The sequence below is a fragment of the Diadema antillarum genome, unplaced genomic scaffold (genome assembly GCF_040938485.1).
Source record: "Diadema antillarum isolate AM-2024a unplaced genomic scaffold, OU_Dant_1.0 scf00000024, whole genome shotgun sequence".
NCBI lineage: Eukaryota > Metazoa > Echinodermata > Echinoidea > Diadematoida > Diadematidae > Diadema > Diadema antillarum.
This window is the reverse complement of record NW_027270913.1, coordinates 418,826-442,611: the sequence shown is the minus strand read 5'-3', so window position 1 is coordinate 442,611 and position 23,786 is coordinate 418,826. Positions and strand designations below refer to the sequence as shown.

The 23,786-nt window shown below is 36.9% G+C and overlaps 1 protein-coding gene across 1 annotated transcript in view; it reads left to right on the top strand.

Moving 5' to 3' along the window:
• The first annotated feature begins 255 nt into the window (after positions 1-255).
• Positions 256-23,786, top strand: part of LOC139733250 (spectrin alpha chain, non-erythrocytic 1-like) — a 58,924-nt gene continuing 35,393 nt past the window's right edge. Inside the window, exons 1-15 of the mRNA XM_071644093.1 lie at positions 256-395; positions 9,585-9,848; positions 10,570-10,596; positions 16,073-16,339; positions 16,854-16,937; positions 17,568-17,672; positions 18,005-18,096; positions 18,604-18,748; positions 19,165-19,281; positions 19,575-19,748; positions 20,204-20,305; positions 20,809-20,946; positions 21,745-21,855; positions 22,261-22,338; positions 22,922-23,077. Of these exons, the coding sequence (XP_071500194.1) occupies positions 9,609-9,848; positions 10,570-10,596; positions 16,073-16,339; positions 16,854-16,937; positions 17,568-17,672; positions 18,005-18,096; positions 18,604-18,748; positions 19,165-19,281; positions 19,575-19,748; positions 20,204-20,305; positions 20,809-20,946; positions 21,745-21,855; positions 22,261-22,338; positions 22,922-23,077 (1,836 nt within the window). The 5' untranslated portion in view covers positions 256-395; positions 9,585-9,608. The remainder of the gene's footprint in view (positions 396-9,584; positions 9,849-10,569; positions 10,597-16,072; positions 16,340-16,853; positions 16,938-17,567; positions 17,673-18,004; positions 18,097-18,603; positions 18,749-19,164; positions 19,282-19,574; positions 19,749-20,203; positions 20,306-20,808; positions 20,947-21,744; positions 21,856-22,260; positions 22,339-22,921; positions 23,078-23,786) is intronic.

The following is a 23,786-nucleotide window of genomic DNA, read 5'->3' as shown; positions in this document are numbered from 1 at the left end:
CACACACATACACACTTCAATGCAAGGCAATGTTACCATAAACGTGTGCACTGCATGGTAAGCATATGGTGCACGAAACACACACTGATAACACACACACACAGCGGGAACCCCATTGGCTATGCATACATTCTGGGAGCAAGGGCGAACACTTATTGGAGGTTGGTGATATTATGCAGAATGCCAGGCTGATAAAATATTACAGACAGCTCCAACCGTAATAACCTGTCTCTTCTTGTGAATCTGCGCGGCAAAGGGAGTGGCATTCTACACAGTAGTGGTGTGTGGTGGCTCGATTCTGCCCTGAATATAAGCTACATCTGGGCCCCTGTCCTATTCTCCTCTTCTTTTCTGTACCTCGTGTAACCATAGACATTCCATCTCACATTCGGCAGGTAGGTTTTGTTGAAACATGTTTCATATTTGTATTATACTTTATGTTTCACTTCCAAATGAAGAGATGATATGCTCTTTGTGTGTTATGACATTGAATATTTGAGGATGGAGTATTTTCATTCAGGCTGGAAATATGAGCTTTTCATAGATGTATATTTATGAATCTCTGGTCATGCAGTCTGTTGATGATATTGTGTAAAATTGTTCTTATGTGCTGTTGCATTTTTATGCCTCAACCATTAAGTGTCGCCGGAGGCATTAGTGAAGTTTATGATAGAAATGGTTTCTCCGTGTCTGCTTCTCGGATTGGTATCTAAGATGACAACAGTGTTGCCGCCATTTTACACTTCACTGTTGGTTTTATTTACTAGTAAGCAGCATTGGCTTGATGTGTCTCCCTCTTAGCCGTTTAATATCCTAGCACTTTATGTACTGTAGATGAATACAACTTCTGCGTACATAAGACACTCTTAGCTTAAAATGCTCACAGTTATAACATTAACAAAAGAATTATTGCCTGAAATATTAGTATTCCTCCCTTTGAACGCTGTAGACTAGTGGATGCACATTTTTCTTGTTTTTTTTTTTAGTCTCTTATATAATTTTTAAAGGCTATGCAACTTGGCTTTACATCTTGTAAAAGCCAAATTGCATATTCTATACTCCTACAGTGGAGTGTACAGTAGTGTCCTGTTGAATGATTCAGCCAAATGTGATGCTAACTGCGGCTGAAATGATTAGAAAGGAAAAGTGGATATGGAAGTTAGAATTCATGCCAGAAAGAGTGCTTTGTCCTGATGAGACCAAGGAGCTTATGAGACCTATGTACACTTCATACTCCACTCATCTGTTTCCTTGATATGTTGAGGAAGAATGTAATCAGTATTGGAGAGAGGCAAGAGATTTAAATGGGATGGCTAGTAACTGATCAGTGGGAATCAGTGGAAATGCTGGGAGATGATTGTTCCAATCCTTATGGGATTCATTCAAGAGTTCATTGTATATCTATTGTTGTGTGAAAATGATTTGCTTCAGAATGGTCTCATATTCAAGTAATGTGCAGTTTAATGCTTCCAGGTTAGTGTCCCTGGTCAGTGACGGAGCATTAATCTGCACATTACTTGAATATGAGACCGTTCTGAAGCAAATCATTTTCACACGACAATAGATATACAATGAACTCTTGAATGAATCCCATAAGGATTGGAACAATCATCTCCCAGCATTTCCACTGATTCCCACTGATCAGTTACTAGCCTTCCCCTTTAAGAAAGTAATATGAGTATTCAATCCCTTTGGTGATATGTGCCTAGCATTTGGTGAAATATAGTATGAGACGGTTAAAGGAGACGCTATTTTTGTACGTCCCTTTGAGAAGACCATGAACTTTACTGAGCTCATGCAGATGACTCTTGAGATAAGAAATATTTTGAGGACTGCAATGTGAATTACCTTCCTTAGTTTGTGTCCACATCCCTCCTAGAATCTACTGTCAATAGGCCTACAGGATGCTTCAGATTAGGATGTAACCCACTGCCGAGTCTACTTTCTTGCTATGTGTGCCTGTAGTGGTGTAAGCATAATTTAGGAGAATATGAATTAAGGGAATGCAACAATATTAGAAGACGGCATTGTCAGCGAAGTATGAGGTAAAATGGGCCGTCTGTCAAAAGTTATGGTATGAAGTTTTACAGCTTTAGTGCACCCTTCACTTGATGAGAAGACTACAACACTTTGTGATGTCACGCATGGAAAACAATATACAGAAAATGTAAATAAAATTCAACATATTATATTAACTTCACAATTTATTCTGCTAGTACTGCATTTATGTTTGCTTGGGTTTCATTCCCCTTTTGTAAAAGCTGCATTGAAAACTAGATTGACTTGTGTTGTATAAATGTAACATGCTGGTCTAAGTCTTTGCTACATCCGTAGCTATTAGAGCTGAAGACATGATGTTTTCTGGTAATCCATGCATTCATTTGCATTAATTTCTTGATACATTGCACCTTGAAAAATTGAGAATGACTGGAGGTATTGTACACTGTAAATAAAAACCTCAATCAAAGTGTATCTCAATGTCATACATTTGTATAGCAACCTAGACCTTCAATCTGAAACATTTACAAAGTTATTTCCTACCTTGCCCTTTCTTTCATTCTCTCCCTTTCTCCTGAAGAAATTCACTTTATATTTTATTCTCTCATTCTGCAGAATAGGCATTGGTTAAACCTGTAGCCAAGATTCCACTTCATCACAGGAAATCGTGGTATGATTATTAAATGCAAGATAGGTCATGTAGGGCAAGTGTGAACAAACACAATTGCAGAATTTTCAGAGATTTGTATTACCAAAGAGCAAAGACCAAGGGGTACAATATGTACATGAACTGAAGTGTTTTATTGCCCTTTGTAAAAGGGATAAAAGAATTTAAAGGGATCGTATAGTTTTGGTTGAGACCTAATTTCAGGTTTCTAAAATTTTTTGGTGAGATATCGAGAAACCTCATATGAAATGTGGAAGAGCATGTAATTCCATGAGGAATTTAATGTTTATTTGACAAAGATTGGTTTTGAAATGGCTGAGATATCCAAAACAGAGCAATTCTAATAAAGTGTGGGACCCATCTTTTATTATGATCACTTTGTTTTACTTTGTTTTTGGATGTTTCAGTCATTCCAAACCCGATTTTCATCAAATAAACTTTGAATTCCACTTAAAATGGTATGCTCTGTACTATTTGTATGCTCTGTACCATCTGTACCGATGTGTTGGCTCAGTGAGTAGAGCGGCTGCCCTCACAATCGGGAGGTCGTGGGTTCAAACCCCGGCCGCGTCATACCAAAAGACGTTAAAAGATGGGAGTTGCTGCTACCTTGTTTGCCGTTCAACAGTTGAAAGGTTAGAGCAACGTCGATCTGGCGCTGCTCAGTGGCTGCCGGGCCCACGATCAATTGGGCAAAAAGAATTTCCATTCTTGGACAATAACATTTGGAGTTTATATCCAAAACAATTATTATTATTATTATGATGATGATTATTATTATTATTATTATTATTATTATTGTTATTATTATTATTATTATTATTATTATTATTATTATTTTAAAAGTGTTTTCCTGGTATCTCGAAAAAAAATTTAAAAACCCAATTCTCATCTCCACCAATACTGTACTATCCCTTTAAGAGTGGTGAACCAAAGGTGTACAGCTGTACATGTACAAGTGTATATGCTAGCCTTTCAATCTGTACCAACACAACGTCAAGAATGAGTAGGTGTGACTATAGAGGTTGAATAGTGTCTTGAAAATCTGTAAAGATTCTGATTCTGTGGCTGTTTCCTATGATCATATTTTGCATTATTAATTTTTGTGGTATCAAAGAGGAATGCAAATACTATTTTTAATTTTACAGAGGCTGCATCAGCAAAATATTCCTACTCCTGTAGATGGAGTTATGTTTGTTCTTCATTCAGTGTCACAAAATGTGATATGGATGCGATAATTTGTTGACTTGATATTGTCTACCATGAGTCATTAGAGAAGACATACCCAACAGTACTTGCTAACGTGTAGGATTTCATGATTCTTGTTCTTATATGAACAGCTATATGGTTATCAATAAAGAAAGGAAAACAAACCCCAGCACTGTGTACATATGTACTAGGGAAAGATGCATAGAAGTCAAGTGATTCTCATTGAATGAACAAAAACAACAACCCTCCCCTTCAAAAAAAAAAAAAAAAACTGCAGGAAGTACATTGTATACATGTATTGTGTAAATGTGTGTTCCTTCTTTTTGAAGGCAGTTTCTGAGGATTTTGTTTATTGGGTTTTAAAAATCTCATCTAATTGTTCCTTCCTCATAGAGTTCAGAGATCCTTTGGCATCATTTGAATTGAAATCCTCTGAATAGGTCACTTCCTCTGGATAGGTCTAGAGGACAACTGGGATGTTGCTAGGCTACAATGTATTGTTTACATAGTGATATGATAGCTGTGTTCCTTTGACTTGTTCTCTGCCAGTTTGTCTTTGCCTCTGATTTAGTAACCCGTACATCAGATACAAACTATGTAGCGCAATGTAAATGCTCTATGATTCATATTAGTATTATGATTATGATATGCTGAACCCAAATCTTTCATAGCTTTTTGCAGAGTTGAAAGGATTTATAGTCATGATAAAACAAAAAGAATGTACAAACATTGTGTAGAAAAGGATGTTGAATAAGCCATACTGGCAGCTGTAATTATAATTTATTATTAATACCATGTCTCTTCTTTATTTTGCATTACCAGTAGTTAAAATGATGAGTATCCAAAGTGTATGTAAAATTGCAATTAAGTTCTTAAAATGTACAACAGAAAATACTAGGGATCCAGTATGAAAGTGCTCCTTGCAGAACTTGAACTATACTTGTATAGTGTATGTGAAAAAAAAAAAAATAATGTCAACACCACTGTACTTAGACTCTTTATCCAGTCCCTTACACTAATATTGCAAATGTATTCAAAACCAAGGCAGTTTGTACTGTATAGATTGTCTTGTGTGTTATGAATGTCTGCATCACTTTGGAGGACAGGTGGATTATCAAACATTTACTTCTAGCATGAGTCAACCTGATAGACAGGAAGTTCCATGTCTATTGTAACGTTGCACAGACATGTTTACCAGAAGCATCTGAACAATGGATCCGTGTATATGTTACTGTCACTAAATGAAGAGTGATTATTCAATTTACTTTTGCTTCAGTAATAATTGTAATGTAATTATAATAATAATTATAAAACCATTTTATATACAGTGCATGCATCACAAAAGTTAGCATCTCTATGCATGTTGAAGGAGGAAAATACAGAAATAAAGGAAAATAGACATTATATAAGAGAGTGTAGAGTTTGACTACAAGACGAAACGAGTTAATGAAAAGTACCTGCAAAGAGTTCAAATGAAAATCATTTCTTGTAAGTCTATAAACCCCAGAAATGCCCCAGAACAGTAACAAACACAGAATTACTCCTGTAATGAGTGTTTGAGGCTAAAGGGATTCCACTTCGTCCTGCAGATCCCTGCTCCCCTGATGTTGATGAGATTGAGCATTGGTTCATTACTTTCCATTGCAGTGGGGAAACTGTTATTGCCTTACACTATCGCTACCTAACTCCCGTGAGCATGGTAGCAGCTAAATGAAATGTCAATTTCACACGCCTGTCTTTCACTTGCGCCTGTACAACAAGGGTATAAACAGGTTGGTTCCCCTGCATGATTAACTACATTTTCATCGTCCGCTTTCCATTACCTGCCGTTGTTAGGCAGAATGTAATTTGTTTCACGATTGCAAGTTTGTCACTGTACTGTCAGCCATTCTTAGCGCCAGTATATGCTGAGCTCTCAGAAAAAAATCAATGCTTTATTTAAAAATTTGGCGAATTTTTTTTCTAGAAGCATCAAATTATTTTCATTTAAACCCCCCCCCCCCAAAAAAAAAAGATATTAGAAAGAATTAAATGAACGCGGTTTCAGGAAATAATATAAAGTATACTTTCAACAAATTATATAGACCCTAAAGTATACAATTTGCTATATATACTCTATGATCCACACTGCATTAATGTATCTCTTACAAATTGATAAAACAGTATGTTTTGCTTATTGTATGCTTTTTATTTTTATTTTTTTTTTATTTTTTTTTTTAACCCTGTTGTTGTTTGAAAATGAAACTTTGAATTGAATGGAATTGTAGTAGTAAATGAAATTTTTTTAAAATGCATTAGGAACCCTTAAATTACCATTTTTCCCCGAAATAAATTCAAGAAAAATGTCTGATTCAAATGAGTTAGAATGCAGGTTTCTTTTAGATATAGTGCTGTCATAAATATCAAGCCACTGTAACCTCACCACAGTTATTGCCTACACACTAGAGGCAATGCTATGCCATTAATTACAGGACATTCCAGACTTGTTCTAAATATACCGTGTAGTTCATTGCTTATCTGCAGGCCAACCTTAAATCCCATAAAAAGGATTTTGTAAATATGAAGTGGAGATGCCAAGAATGACTCCAAAATTAGGTCTGACCTATTACATTGTAAGTTTAAGTTTTTGAACAACTAGGATGTGCTCATATTTTTTTCTATTTTTCTCTTTCTGTGTGTATAGCCCTACAATGTACAAATGTCAGTGATCATGGGATATACAGTGTAGATGAAATAAAGATGAACTTCAGAAATGCATGACAAGATTTTTTTCAGATTTCATAACACTAGAATCATGCAAAATCTCCTAACATACTTATTGGATATCTACAGTAGCCTCAAAGTGATATATCAGGAACTCATCAAGACTATGGAACGCAATGCCTATTTTGTTACCTTGAGTAGGTGAAGCTGAGAAGGGTTTGTGAATTTCAATAAACTTGGCTTTCTTCATGCAAGGAGGCTTCAGCCCAAGGAGTGGAGCCCAGAATAGTTTTCCAATATCAGCCTGTAAATTCCATTTCCAATTACTTCAGGCCTCATCGATGACGATGTCGATGATGGATGAGGGCAACTTACAACAGAGACAGAGAGAGAGATAGAGAAGGGATGTGGGGTATCTTGACATCTGCCGTAGCCAAAATAGTATTAAACTGTAGTGTATGGTGGTCACTGGTGCTCTGTGCGTTGGATAGCTACAGTATCATAATTGTGAAATACTGTACATTCATACTATCTTCCAGACTTGTTGGTAAGTTAAATCATACTCCATGTTGTACATCTTGATGAGGTACATGTGCATCTACTGATTTTCAGGTTCTTTTATATATCTTTGTTGATATAACTTTGCAAAAGATTGAAAACGTTTTCAATCTTTGAATCCTTCTTTGACAGTCCTGTTGGACCTTTCATGAGAAAGAGTTATTCATTCAGAGGCACATACAATGTATATTTGTAGCTTTGTCTCAGTCAGACATCCAACCATACCTTGTAACTGGCAGGGCTGTCAAGTACTTATTACTAAACACATTTACATTTGTAGCCACACCATGACATGCTAAAAACACTTTTTTTGTTGTCTCAGTAGGACCTATGGAGTATACGAGTTTCTTAATTCAAATTTTCTCAGCATTTCCTTTGGAAAACAATTTAATAAGTGTTAAAATTATGTTCCAAAAAATATGTATGAAACTGTTCTGTTTAATTTCTGTGTATTAGCAACTGTTTTGCCAATTGCTATCTGCACTTCAAAAACTTACTAGACATTATAATATCCTTGAAATTGAAAGTCATCAAATTGATGTTTTTATCAAACTGATTCATACATTGCTAGGCATCCTACATCAGTGCACTAGTCACCACACAATTTTGCTCACGAGTAATTTGATTTTTCTTTTGTACTCTTATTTCATCATGTTAGTGAAAAAGTTGCTTGTAGGCTTAGAAGTACAATGCATTCTCTGGTGATTGTCTGCATCTATATGCGGACTTTAACCTTGTTCATAGAGTATGTATTCTACAAAGGCATACCTGTATGTTTACTGTCTATGACTCTTTGATGAGGTCAAGATAGAATAAAGATAAAAGTTAATAAGTAATTCCGTAGTGAGATGATAGGACAGATGTTTGGTTCCATGTGCATTTCACTCTTGAATTATCACATGGCAATATGAGTTCCATTTACTCCTTATATGATGAAAACCTATGGGTCGCTATAAATGAATATTCAAACCAAGTTATGACTATATTCGTAGAAACTAGTATCATTTTTTTGTGACAAAGAAAAATAAACATACAGTGTAATAGTATCAAATGTGGACTAGTTGCAAAATGCAGCTGCTTGTCCATTACAACATGAGTGTGTGCTGTGCATGTGTACATTGTATGCTCATCAATGCTCTTTAACACAATCTGTTCTCAGAACAGATACATGTATCTCATGCCAATATATACCTGTCTATACTGGCATGGGTGGGGCAGTTGAGCAGAAATTCTTATAGGTCCTATGATAAACAATTTAAAAGGCAATATTATTTACAATTTTCAACCAGTTAATATATAAGCAAAGCTGTAGGTTTGAAATAAGAATTTAAAAAAATATATTTGATAAGTCATCCTACTAGGTTATGAGTAAGATCAGTGTCATATTAGAAGGAACAGTCTTGTGGGTGTACTAAGAAGACTGTCGGTGTTCAACTGCCGACTGTATTTATAATTATCTCTGTCTTTTTTTTTTAGATCAATTGTCTGTTTTGTTTTGGGGTATTGCAATAATGCTTGTAAATACTAAGAAATGATGCAGCCAACCAGTGTCAGAAAAATATTGAATATTTATCAAACATGAATGCAGTCATACATGCAGATAGTTTACTGTGGTGCTATACAATAATAAGGCCCTATAACAAATCCATGGCCTTGATTTCAAGGATTTTGTGTGTGTGAGTTCTTTTGTAGGAAAAAAAAAAATCAATACAGAGTGGGAGTGTGCACAATTAATATCCCAGTCTGTGTGATACTCCATTGTTTCTTGTCTTGGATGCAGAAGATGATTTTTAACTCCTCCATTGCCAATGACAATCTTCTTGGCAGAATTTTTAAGTAGGGTCTGCAAAGCCAAGACTAGATCTTACTCCCCTGCATTCATGGAGTGTTGAGTCACACCCAAGCATATTTAATCAGGCGCTGAGCGCGGCATTCACTCATGGGCTAAACGTCCCTAGGTTGGCCGCTCAGATGTGTGTGTGTGTAGTGGCATCAGGGCAAGGTGTGCTGCTGCAGTGTCAGGCGATATTGGATTATTCCATCTGTGCGAAGATTACCACCATACTGTCATTTAAGTCATAATTGGGATTTACTTGCAGTTGTGAGTATAATTTCTTACACATGCAGATTCAGAAGAATTACAAGAAGATTGGCTCAAGTTTGTCAATCGTAGTCATTGCCAAGTTGGGATTTAATACACCATTATTCCTAATGCAGAGCCTGCTTATTGCATCTGAAAGTATATTTCAGTTTTTGACAACCAGGAGAATGATGTAAACGATGACTGAACATCATCAGAGTGTTGTCCGCATCATCATGTTGCAGTGATGCAAGACACTTGTGAAGCCTGTGATTGTGGATGATGTACACGTAGTCAAGAGTGGTAGGAGGTTGATGATATTCATCACTGCATTGTACATAAATGGTATGTTTCTTTTTGATCTTGCAGAGAAGTCCAAAGTAAAGCGGCAAGATGACGGAGCGGGGGGAGATCAAGATTCTGGAGACAGCCGATGACATCCAGGAGCGAAGAGAACAGGTCCTGAACCGGTACCAGACCTTCAAGGACCTAGCCCGGCAGCGCAGGCAGAAACTCGAGGAGGCACGACAGTTCCAGTTCTTCAAGCGAGATGCCGACGAACTGGAGACATGGATTTTGGAGAAGCTGCAGACCGCCTCCGACGAGAGCTACAAGGATCCTGTCAACCTGCAGGTGAAACATCATGTTTTTGTCTTCCTTTTTTTTAATCCTCGTGAAATTATAGATTTTGGGTTCTCTTTGATCATTTCATTAACTAGTAACAGATGCCATATTTTGTTTCCATAGACTGTTAACCACATAATTTGAAAAAAAAGTAGGCTAATGTTGCATCCAGTTTATGCAAATTTGATATTGGATTTGAACATTTATTGGACTTCCTGTGCCCAAGAGCTTTTATTTCAAGAAGTATAAATGATCTTTAAAAAGGATCTTAATTTATGTGAGGTTGAATGTCTATCATGTTATAGAAAAAAAAAAATGATATTCAGTGTTTAGAAATAATCTCAAATTGGACAGCTGATGTAAAATCATGTCCAACAAATTTTGCCCAAAGGAGAATGAAATGTATGACATGAAACAAACAAACTGTGTTTACTAGAGTCTAGATGATGATTTACAAGCAAATACAAAAAGACACAAGAAGAAACAAAGCAGTAGAATGACAGCATATGAGATGTCGATATGTCAGGAAGGTTTTACTATGAGTATCATTTTCTCAGCCAGTATTTGCCTTTTCCTGACAAATATTAGAGCTGACAAGCAAAATTCATTGCTACATTTCTTCCCTTTTTTAGCCTTCTGGAAGAAATTCTCTTCTTCTGTCTACCGATCATCATAAATGAATCTAATTTTCTTGTCCTATTTGCCCCTGAAAAATGCCGTCCCTTACCAGGATTATACCCAAATTAGAAATTTGAAGGTAGGAGAGTGACGGGAGGTACCCCCACCACATCCTTTCTGTTCCCCCCTTCCTCGTCTCGCTGAAAACCTCCATTTATCCAAATGTGATGCCAAGTTTGCTTGCTTGACGGTCGTTCCTTTGACATGCGACATGAGAGTTCCAGACAACATGTTACATGTCCACGTGTCTTGATTTCATGGTTTTATGTGTCATCTGTCTGTTCTGCAAATCAAGCCTGTTGTCATTGATCTCTTCTTTTTTTCTTTGTAAATGTATGATATGTTTTTTTTATGTGCATACAATAGATTTGTTTTTGAACTATGCAGGTGTATGAAGCCATTGTTTGGTTCATATGTCAGTCCCCTCAGAGGTTAAAGAGAGAGAGAGATAGAGAGTTGTTCAAGTCAATCAAAATTATACTCCGAAAAGACTCCTGATTTTTTGTTTTTAAATTCTTCTCTTTTTGAAATGATTTCCCTTCAATCTTAGTTTTGTTGCTTGCATGCTGTGACTGCATGTCTCAAAACATGAAAATCAACTTTTTTTTTTTCAATTAAGTTAGATTTGCCATGATGTGCACTTGTCAAAGCAATGCCCATATAATTTATTCAGTTTTTTTGATGAACCTACACACACACAAACTAAAATTTCATTTTTTTTTTATAGGACACGACTGCAACCACCAGCATGAATCATTGGTAATGGAAGTCATGCATGTTTATGTTGCAACTTCATTTGAAGTGTCAAAAAAGTATTCCTTCTAAAATTTGATACTCCAGGCTAAGAGTAAAAGTCATCGTATAGATTGTTGTAAAATGACAGCTTGAAAACTTGTTTTCACGTAAGCCTTAAAAAAAGAGCAAATATTTGCAATTTCCTGAATAATACAAGCTGTTTGAACTGTTTGTTTTTCACTGATGCTGTAATGATTAAACATTTGTGGAGGAATGAAATAGATGTACAACTGTACATGTGTAATGTCATTTAATGCCACATTATAGAGTTGGACCTCTCAGATGATGGTGGGCTGAACCAACTTTCCGTTACCAGGATGCTAAGGAATTTTTCCACATACACATTGTTCAAGTGGGCTTTTCATAGATTTAAAGCTGATTGTCAATGCATCATACAGTAGTAAAATATGTCCATCCTAAAAGTCTGTGAGATGGTATTTTGCGTGTTTAAGTCATAGTTAATTCTAGCCTTGCAAACTTAGTAGTAATGAAAGGTTTCACAAATGTTGCATTGCTGTGTTCACAGAGGGATTTCAATGTTCATCGAACAAGCAGTATGCATTTAGATTTGCGTAATACTTCTAGTGTTGATCAAAAATGCCAGTCACATTAAACATCAATATCATGAGCATCTACTTTAAGAAATATATTCTTTTTATGCGAAATACATGCTCATATGGGGAAAAAGCTTTCCCTAGAGGGAAATATATTCTTAATGAAAGAAATTATGGTAAACTGATGTGTCAGCTCAATATGAATTTGTGAGAAGATAAATGTATAAGAATGTTGTGACGGTGACAACAGTGACATCTACAATACAGGGACACTGTACATTATATCTCCGAATAAGTAATTCAACTTTTTATCCGTGCACAAAGATGTAGTGTTCGCACTACAGTATTAAAGCGATGAAGAGCCGATTACCAAAATATTTATTGTTTTCAATATTTTCCAAATCTATAGAGAAAGTCAATCCCTCTAAACTTTAAAAGGAAAATTGAATTTCGTTGACTGATCTAATATCAAATCAGGAATACACCTGCATGAAGATATTCTAAAGCATAGGTATGATGTGTCTTTAGCTGATTTTTAGAGTACAATGTACAAGTAGGAAGCCATCCGCATTGTTGACAAACAAGTGTACATAGACTAGTCATATTAGAACAGCGGGATTTAAATGATGTCCATAGTGGAAACAGCTCTCACATTAATGGATTAATCCATCGTAATTCAGGATCATAATATACCACAAACTAGTGGCCGCATATAACATTTCCATGCCAAGAAGCCTGTAAAACCACTTTTATTCAGAAGATAGATGAACATCGGCTCAAAGTTCTCTCAAGCACTAAGGACAATAAATATATTTGATTTTTTTTTTTTGTTTATGGATGTCATTTTTCTTATTTTGTACACGTTGAGAAAGTTGATGTACATTTAGTTTTGTGAAAATTTGTGATATGATAATGAAAAAGACTGAAGCTGGATCTCTACTGAAATAATTGGCATTGCAAAATACAGACAACTACTGTAAGTCTTTTCTTGAGAGAGTGAACAAATGAACACATGACTTCTCTCTGGTACTGTACTTGCTTATGTGCATGTACTGTAAGTTGCGGGGTCGGGTGAGTTAATCGTGGTAGCACGTGTCTTGTAAAACCTGTGATGATGAGATCACCACAGAGCTAGTGACTCCTCAGAGTTTCCAAAGTCAAACTGTTCCTCCGCAAGAAGGCCTGCTTAGATGTCATCCTGGGGACAGGAATGATTAGCCTGCCTGAAAATAGTTTCAAGTGGCATCTGCATGACCCCACACATGGACTTCCCGCTAGCCTTACTGGATGGATGATGAAGAATGTAGATGACGTTTCATACAGTGTCAAGCATTATAGTGATAGAGTAGTCTCTTTTACAAAGATCCATGTGTGTGATGTAGAGTGTGTAGTGTCTGTAGAATGCATTCAATATGTTGTGTTAATGGTAAAGTGTGTAATGTACAAGTAGTGTGGTAATTTTAGGAAGACGATTTTAGCAGTGTACGGTAGTCATCAGACCCCCGTGAGTACATACAGTTATGAAATGTGGAATGTTATTTATTATGTGCACGCATCCGTACTATTAGAGGAAACCAGAATGCTCATGTCAAGTTACCTTTTTATGAAAAGATTAGTACAGAGATCTTTGAAAATTGTTATCAGATTGGGGCAAGGAAAGTTGTGGCTCTTAAAATATAGCCATCATTAGAAGACTGTGGTCAAATGTGATTTGCTCCATGGCCCATTTACGAACTCTGCAACTGTATGTTTATATGTGGTTATAAACTGGTGCTATATGTATTTACCTTTATTTTTCAACATGTATATGACAAGTTGGGCTTGAGAAAGTTAAATTTCAAGTGGGAGAAAATACGTCTTTTCTTTTAGAAGCAGTGAGACACACAGCCCTGAAGGGAGACAATCAAATTCAAGCAGGAGAGTGGGAGGTTTTGAGAAAATGGCCTCAAAGTATTAAAAAGAGTTGGAGACTCTGCAGATGAAGCAATTTATTGTTTTTTCTTGGCTTCTCTCCATGTGGTGGTTTTCTGATATAAAATTTAAACTGGCTTTGATGGCACTCAGAGAGTGACCCTGTTCAATGCATTTTTAGTAACAATAGATCTCTGACCTTTTTTCATTCATTTTCCTGCCACAGACAAGGGTTGTTTCTGTGTGTGATAGAATTGTAATCTCTTTCAATTCATGAATTGAATATAAATCCATTACATCTTGGAGATACAGTGTAATGTTGAAAAGAGTCTAGATGATGATAAACCTGATAAAACACGAACAAACTGTAAATGGTATGCAGTACAGAGAGTGCTGAGCAGGGCCCCTTTTCATAAAAGATGTTTAAAGGATAGCAACTCTTGCTGGAATGGCAACTTCCAATAGCAACAGCCAATCAGGAAGCTCGATTCTTGTTGTTACCATAACAATTGAGATTCCAGCAAGAGTTGCTATCATATCAACTTTTTGTGAAACAGAGCCTAGATGTGTTTTGCCTTGTGTTGCTTTAATATGAAAAACCTGTGCCCACTAAGAAAACTGTGTATAATGATAATTTTTGTATCATATTAGCAGTGATGTTAGCTGTGGTTGGTGAATGGTTGTGAGTGTACAAGTTCTCTGAATATATGTTGCTGTTGAATAATGAATGTTTTCTCTTTATTTGTTGCTGAAGGGATTTTATGTGGCTAAAAGCTATTTGTGTGTGTTTTACTCTGTATGCTATGTGCGTGCTCATGACTATGCTGAATAGCAATAATGCAATTTGATTTCATAATATGTTGCTATTTTAAGCCAAAGTTTTCATAATTATCATTTTTACTGTGAAAGTTTTGTTGGTAATGGTGAATCAAAGTTTACTTTAGTTGAATTAAAAGTAATTCAGAATTAATTGCCTCAAATACAGCATGCTGTTTTTCTTGGTTGAGTTGTTTGCCATAAGTGATGCTGCACACAAATAAGATTTCTAGATGCAAAGCTCGGGGTAAAGATTGACTTTGAAGTGGCCCCATGATTTGTTAGAAACAAGAATTCTTCTTGACTTTGGTTTATGTCTTCATTTGGAGTACAGTTGTCCGTGATTTTTGTTTCCTTCAAACCTGTTTAAAGTGATAAAACATGATAGCTGAAAGGTTATAAATTTTGATATGAAATATTACTTCTCATGGCATAGATAAATTTGACAAGAAGTAAGCTATTACCAAAGTGATGCAGAGATTGAGGACTGCTTCTTGTAGTCGCAATATCTTGCTGGTGATTACAATCACTTTTAGTGACATATTAAACTGACAGTAAATGTTCTTTTCTTTTATCCCTCACCCCATCAACATGCAATTACTGATGACATGGCTTTTTCTGTTTGTAAATTGTACTGGTACTTTGTGAAATATTTAATCTCAATTGGACTTCTTCACTCCGGTGTCACATGGTATATAACTGAAATCATCCTTATGAATATTCTGTCATTCAACGGTTCATTTGGGGAATATATAATGTACATTCTGATTCATGTGATTTTCATTGTTATGGTTAATGTTATGTCCAACAACTGCTGTCTTTATTGACACATTGCGTCAAAAATGTTACGTCTGAAACATCTCATGTTATATACTACATGCTATTTCCATGTCAAATTATATCCTGCAAATTCACAGAAAACTATCCATGTGAGGGCACCTCACTTTGTATATCCATAGCTATCACCAGAACATTAAGAGATAATCCTTGCTAGATGTGTGAATTGACTTGAATCATCACAGTGTTGTAGACGTGACTGCCTGAGTTCCATGCATGAATATTTGGGATGACTACATGCATCAATGTTTCTAGAGAGTTTAATACCACATCCAGCTAGATTTCCAGCCGTGATTTTCAAAATGAGAAATTGTGGAATTCATTCTTCAGAATCGACGGTGGTGAACGACTTGGAATATTAGTAGTGTATTAACTTATCCATGCATTATGTTCTGCAGCACACTTTGTGATGGTAAAAGGGTCTTTCAATGAAGTCGCATATATTTAAGTTTGGGATTTTGTGTTGTAATAGTGTGTCTGGTATTGACATGTTGCATACATATATATATTGTGTGTATGTTTTCTCTCATTGTCCCTTGAAATATGTATGTAAGTGATGCTCAATGTATTTGTTGCTTCGCTGAGAGCATTCCAGTCCATCGTCACCCCACCATTCACACCTTCACACCCTCCATATAACAGGCCAAGCTCCAGAAGCACCAGGCCTTTGAGGCCGAGGTCATCGCCCACAGCTATGTCATCGAGCAGCTGGACGAGCAAGGTAAGGTCATGGTGGACAACCAGCACTTCGCCTCGGACGTCATCAACGCCCGACTGGAAGAGCTCCACAGGCTCTGGGAGCTGCTGCTGTCCAAGCTTAGAGAAAAGGGCATCAAACTCCTGCAGGCCCAGAAACTGGTCCACTACTTGAGGGAGTGTGAGGAGGTCATGTACTGGATCCAGGACAAGGTGAGGTCAAAGGTCAAGTCACAAAGCCTCCCGAAGTAAATGAAGTCTATATGATAGGAATGCAATTGTTTCGAAAATTGTGAAAGTTGTAACTCTTCATTGCAGAAGTTATTCAGGAGAGTGTTGTGCTGTTTAAGAACAAAGTAAATGTGCAATTACTCATGGGTCAAGTTCATAACAAAAGGGCTTGAACATGTCATGTATCTGAAACCTCTTTCTACATTATGATACATTGATGGTCACTTCTCAACCTTATTAAACCTGAGGCCCATTTTGGCTCCTATAAGTTTTTTCCAAGTCCCAATTAGATAGAATATAATCATTTTATTATTCATTTTTTGGCCAACATCTTGGCCCATCTGAGAGAGCTCCATGGCCCACCTGAGAGAGCTTCGCAGTACATCAGTGAGCCGCTGCCCATCAATTAAGAAACAGGACACTATGGCTTGTTACTCACCATTTGTGCCTGTGAGATGGTTTGAAAAGTTTTCTTGTCATTCGTTGTGTCATCCAGGAACCATTTGCTGCATCAGTGGAGACTGGTGTTGATTTGGAGCATGTGGAGGTTCTGCAGAAGAAGTTTGATGAATTCCAGAAGGTGAGATACTTGGTCAAAAAATCACATAAAGTTGATTAATGTAGTAGTAACTTGAAAGCAGCATGGAAGAATGTCTCGAAGTAAACATTGAATATGAATAAACTTTTTTTTCTCCCTGAATTAAATACAAAAAGACAAGGATTGGTTAGAAATATAAGTCATGCTTTCAGTTTTATGTCTAACAAGATGTGTTTTTATCCATATAGATGGCACTTTTATGATACAGCGAGAACAGTCTTTCCTTTCACTGCAACCTGGCAGGACTGTTCTTTCAGTCGGGAATTATCTAACCCATACCATATTCTCAGTCAAAAGGGAAATTGATCAAAAGAAGAGTTTCACATTGTAGAGGAGATGAAAGAAAAAAATACTGTAAATGTGGACATATTTGCACAAGTATTTTTTTCATACCCAGTCAGGTAAGATGAATTTCACATTTTTAATTTGATGCAATCAAAATATCATGTAGTATTACATACAAGGAAAAAAACATGCATGTTTTCATTTTCACACCAGCTTCATGTTGTGCAAAATGCGCAAAAATTTCCAAGTTTGCAAGTGATTAAAGATTGCTCTTAGAGGGTGTATGTGAGAAGTCATTCCCATTTCCCTGATGTCTCTCTCTACCAGGACCTGAATGCCCATGAGGACAGGGTGGCCGAGGTAAACTCAGAGGCCAACACCTTGGTGGAGGAGGGACACCCAGAGACTGACACCATCAAGGCCAAACAACAGGTATCATCTCATCTCATTTCATATTTGGATTCTGCAACTTTTTTATTGACAAAATTTTACAAAGAAAATACATATACAAAATATTATGAAATTAGTGTAAGAGTACATGTACATTTTGATTTCATGATACAAATTAGTATGATATAATTTTATTTTATAATCATAATTACCTGATACAAATTGTATATTCTGTTGCCGAATGTATGATGGGGTTGCACAGGTTAACATAAAGCGCAATTTACAGACCATATTGCAGCTCTGTTATAAAATGCTCTTTTTTTTTCTACTGGACGTAAAGTAAAAGATGTTTTCGTTTTTCCTCTGGCTTGTAGGATCTGAACGATGCCTGGGAAAGACTCAAGCAACTTGCCATCATCCGACAGGAGAAACTCTTTGGAGCCATGGAGATCCAGAGATTCAACAGGTTAGACAATTTTTGTTCAAATTTTGTTGTTGTTGCTGTTTATAAAATTCAAACTTCATCATTAATACCAAGCTGCATATAACAATACATATAGACAACCAGACTCTGCTTACTCTTGTTATTCCAGTTTTCCAGTTTTGTTATCTTCATTCCTGTGGTCAAAACCATGTAAGCTTTGTATGCTTTGAAGAAAAGCAGTGTGGAAGTTATGAATAGTCACAGATAAGAAAAACAGTCTTGCCCAGTGTCTACATGGTCCTTCTTGTTGTTGTTGTTGTTGTTGTTTTTGTTGTTGTTGTTGTTGTTGTTTTTACACCATTTTTTTTTTTAAACTAGAGCTGGGGTGGCATACATGTGAAAATGTGCAAGAAAACTTTATTGCCTAGTCCCATCATGATCTCAATTTCAGATTGATTGTAGGGTTTGTAGTCAATTTTTTTTTTTCTTTCTAATGTAATAATTGATGGTGGGTTTTCACTCTACATTTGTTTGTTTGTTTGTTTTCAGAGATGCTGATGAGACAATTGGATGGATCAATGAGAAGGATTCTATCCTGTCCATCGATGACTACGGCCGCGACCTGGCCAGTGTCCAGGCTCTACAGAGGAAGCATGAGGGGACGGAGCGTGACCTCCAAGCCCTGAAAGTCAAGGTCAGAGATCATCAAAATTAATGTTTTATTTCATAGTTATGCAATAGTTGGACTTGGCAGCACTGTGTGTAAGCTCAAAGAGAGTTTATGAACCACAAAGATCAAGCATTGAGGAAAAATTTTATGCATACAACTATCATATCACTCATTGGTTTTTATATTTGTTTGTATTGGAAGGCATCTGCAGTGAAAGATATGTCTTTCCGATCATTTACACATTTGTAATTAAAAAATACAGCTCTACATGACCATCTATTTGCTTAAATGTGATTTGAATGTGTTATGCAGGAAATTTGTCTTGAAGAAGTAAAAACAATTCATTTAAAAGCACTAATAACAGATGCCAAGATAGAGACCTTCTTTCATGGATGCGGTCACCATGGCAACTAACCACCACCTTTTCATCACCCCAACAGGTGGATGCTCTGTGCGAGGAGGCAGACCGCCTAGAGCAGATCCATACAGACCACGCCCCTGAGATCCAGTGCAAGAAGGAGGAGATTGCTAACAACTGGGAGAACCTCCGCACAAAGGTCAGTTTGGGTCAAGGTCTTATGCAAATCTGAATGGAGGATAACATGCAGCCATTATGCACAAATTTGCCCCTGTCATGAGAGCATTCAGTATATCGTGTTATTTATCCACAATGTCTAATGTCATCTCATCACAAAATGTATCAAAAAGTATTGATCACAAGGTATATTTAAAGTGTTGTAACTTGATGTGCGACATGAATGTGAACTGATGAATTTGTAACATGACATTAAAATGTGCACATTAATGAATTGACAGAAAAATTAACATGGTTGTTTTTGTCGTCTTGTAGGCTGAGGAACGTAAAGTGCGACTGGAGGAGTCCTACAAGATGCACAGATTCTTGGCTGACTACCGTGACACCATCGCCTGGATCAGTGACATGAAGAACCTGATCAACGCTGATGAACTTGCCAAGGATGTTCCTGGTGCTGAGGCCCTGATGGAGCGCCACCAAGAGCACAAGGTAGGAAAGGTTTTGTTTTGCTTGTTTTCTTTTGATTTGATATCATATTGTTTTGTCTGTTCCAGTTGATAGGGGTCATTTTTTCTTGCCTATATTTTATTTGTACTTATATCTTCCCTAACCTGTCAAACTCTTGGGAAGAAGATTCTGTTCATGATGCAGCCATGCTTAACCTGCAAGTGAAATATCAGAAAGTTCTATGTGTCAGTTAGTGTTAGGCAAAAGCAGCTTCATTTTTCTCTGTTGGAAAGATGCACTGAATAACTTGAGTCCCCCTTTTAAGTTTTGATGATGGAATGTCATTCTGTCTTTGATGTACAAATATATTTAAATGGAATGTGTCCTTGTGTCAGTCTGAAGATAGTGTGGAATGGTAGAATGCTGAGTTGAGGTACATGTATTAGATTTATGGACAATGAATGAAAGATGACATTATCTCATTTCCATGGCAACAGGGTGAGATTGATGCCCACCAGGACAGCTTCAAGCAGTGTGCCGAGGAAGGACAGGAATTACTGGACGAGAACCATCCACAGTCTGAGGAGGTCAAAGAAAAGGTAAGTAGAGTGGCTTTCAATGGATGAACAATGTGAGCCTTTGAAGAGTAGTGATGTACCAAACCACGACAGTATTATACAAGCAGAACTGCCTTAAGACCTCAAGGCATTCACGCCTTCCTGTGGTGTAAGAATCGTGCAATCTGTTGAACTATTGGAGAGAAGCAGATCATGATGTAACTGTACTGAAAGAAATTAGAAAAGGAGTAATGTTACGTAGCATGCTGCTTAATTTGCATGATAAAGAATTTTATGACTGACGTGATATCACCTAATGAGTGATAGACATTATGATAATGTGGATGTTGTTGTAAAAATTTGGTATCTTGATGTACAACTGTATTATATATACATGTATATGTGTTTCTGTCTACAAATTTCAGCATGCATTTCTTCAGTTGTAGGTAAAAACATGTTATGAATTCAGCTCTGTGGCTTTGCTAAATTGATGTCTGTCAGTATTCACTCTGCTGAATGACCCCAATCTGCCTTGCCTCCTGCAGCTTGTGACCCTTGCTGATGAGAAGAAGGCCCTGGAAGACCTGTGGGAGGAGCGTCGGGTCACGTATGAGCAGTGCATGGACCTCCAACTCTTCTACCGTGACACCAAGCAAGCAAACACATGGATGTCCAAACAAGAGGTAGGTTGCTCGTTTGGTATGTGCAGAGTGTCAAAAGTCATAGTCAAGTATTATTTCCATCTTTTCTTTTCTTTTTTCTTTTTTTTTTCCATCTTTGAGTGTCATAAATATTGTCAATATCAAATACACTGTTGTAGTTTATTTTTCAGGCAAATAACAATATGTATATAGTAGATTGCAAAATTTTACACGATAAGGAATAATATACATACCAGCTGATATTTCCTGTAGATGAACTTATGGCATTCATGTCTGACCAGTTGAATCCTCTGCTGATAGAAACTGTTCCTAGAAATTCATAATTTCTAAACTTTCAGAAAAAGAAGTCTTTCCTCCATGTTTGATATCAGCATTTAGACAGTGACAAAACAACTTTTGTTTGGCCTTTTTACTTTGGTCTGCGACATCACAAAATGAAATGATGCTATAGAATCTATGAGTCATGTATTTTCTCTATACCAACCATATATCTATGACTACAAAAGTCCTAGATGCAGGACTGTTGAATTCCACTGCAGTAATTACTGAATAATCTTCACTACAGTTCTGTTCATTTCAGCTGGTATTTGGAAATGTAAGCTTGAGAGTTTTCTGTATTTTGTTGAATTTGGACCTGGATATTGCCACATTTATCATTTTAAATAGTTTTAGCAATAAGTATATGTTTTAACTGCATATTATTAAAAAGATTCACTCGTGAGCTAATCTGTGTAAGCATAGCAACTTGTCCAAGGTGGAAATCAATCATGTTATTGCATTTACTGTGATATTCTTCTCATGTGTGTCTCTTCATGGCAGGCATTCCTGGCCAACGAGGACCTTGGAGACTCCATTGATGAAGTGGAAGCTTTGATCAAGAAACATGATGACTTTGAGAAGTCTCTCAATGCCCAGGAAGAGAAGATCAAGGTGAGTTATGAAACAAGGAGATGACGGTTATTTCAAGCTTGGCCTTATATGTCTTTCTCCCGCTTCATCCTACAGTCTGACCTCTGTTTAATATTCGGCCATGTCGGGACCAGCATCTGTCTGGATAAGCGAATCCAGATAAGCATTTTGGCAGATATGGGAGAAACAATGGTTATATACTATCATCTCGTAATGATAGACTGAAACATTGCGCAATTGCATCTTTTTTTTCTTTTTTTTTGACATGATGATATCTATGAAATAATGGTGAACAGCAAAATGTTGATTTGAAGTAGAGTATGAGAAAGAGATGGAAAATATGAGTATAATCAATATAAATATTGATCTGCATAAGGTTATATGCATTACACTATTTCTTGTATTCATTTTTTTGTCACAATGCAGGCTTTGGATGACTTTGCCACTAAGTTAATTGAGAGTGAACACTATGCAGCACCTGATGTAGACCAGCACAGGAATGAGGTGAGTCAATGCTATACATTGTAGTGCAACCCTGTCTATGTGATGGTCTAAAGGACCAACAAATCTGATTTGATGGTTTAAAGACTCAACAAATCTCTCAGTTGTTTGACATGTTTGATTCAATAGATTGCAAACTAGCTGATTACTTCACTCTCATGAACACAAGATTTGTAGGAAGATGATTAATATCTTATCCAGCAGTGGGTTTGCAAATTATACAGGGTGGATGTAGGGGAAAGAAATGCACATTGTAATTGACACATGAACGCCCTGTAAGTTAACTTGTAGTCATGTGCCTATTGTTTAATTTGCTAGGGGTATTCATATTGAGTACATTTTTTTCATTTCCCATGATCTGAGCACTTGTCACGATCAGTAAAATCTCTCGAGGTAAAACAATTTGTGTGAAAACTTGAAGCCCTCAGTCACCTGATTCGTTGACATCTCCCAGTTGCTTGCATTCAGCAAAACCAGGGCTGATTTGTAATTTTATGTCCATTTTATTTGATACAAGAAAATGTCAGGAAATCAGCTAGTATACTAAAAAATCTTGTATTATCTCTTTTCTCCCTGGTCTTTTCAGCTTCTGGAGCGTCGTGCTGCCCTCATTGACAAGACGAGCCGTCGTCGCCGACTGCTGGAGGACTCCTACCGCTACCAGCAGTTTGACCGGGATGCAGACGAGGTGGAGGCCTGGATCCGAGAGAAGGTCAAGGGAACCTCTGATGAGTCGTACAAGGTAAACCAACTTTGGTCTCAGTCTCCTCTATATCACAGAGGAGAGAAAGGACACAGTCTTTGTGCACTCAGGAGAGTGGTATGGTGGTATGAAATAGCTTAGAATAGACATGACCTAGATGTCAGTTTACTTTTAAATGTGCATCAAAAGAAAGCCCTGAATGGTTCGAGTAGAAGCAACAAAATTATTTGTGTGATCGTATTGCTTGTAAAAACATGATATCAATCATCGCACCATTTCTGTTCAAGAAATTTTCACACATGAGAAAAATGTATGATCTCATGGTATTGAAGACATACATGTGTGTCATTCAGATATTTTGTGATCATTTATGCAATCCTTCACAGTTTTAAGATGATGCAAATCTGGGGTTTTCACAAAGTGAAAAGTGAACTTGTTCATTCAGGCAAAGCCACCAACCAATACCGTGCATACCGTGAATTTCATATATACTCCAACATCATGTAATTATCCTTAGAGCTAGTTTGAGTTTCCTCTTGTTCAGTGCAAAGAAATTAAATTCTAAGACAAATGGCGGTGATATGGCGCTTTTATAGCACATACCACTGCCATTGATTACACGTCATTGTGCTGGTTGAAGCTCATCATCAAAGTTACTTGTGATTGCGCCAATCTCTTTTGAAGTTTCTGGGTTCTGGCGTGAGCTTGAAATAGTTCTTCTGAATCAAGCTTTAAAATGACAGCCTTT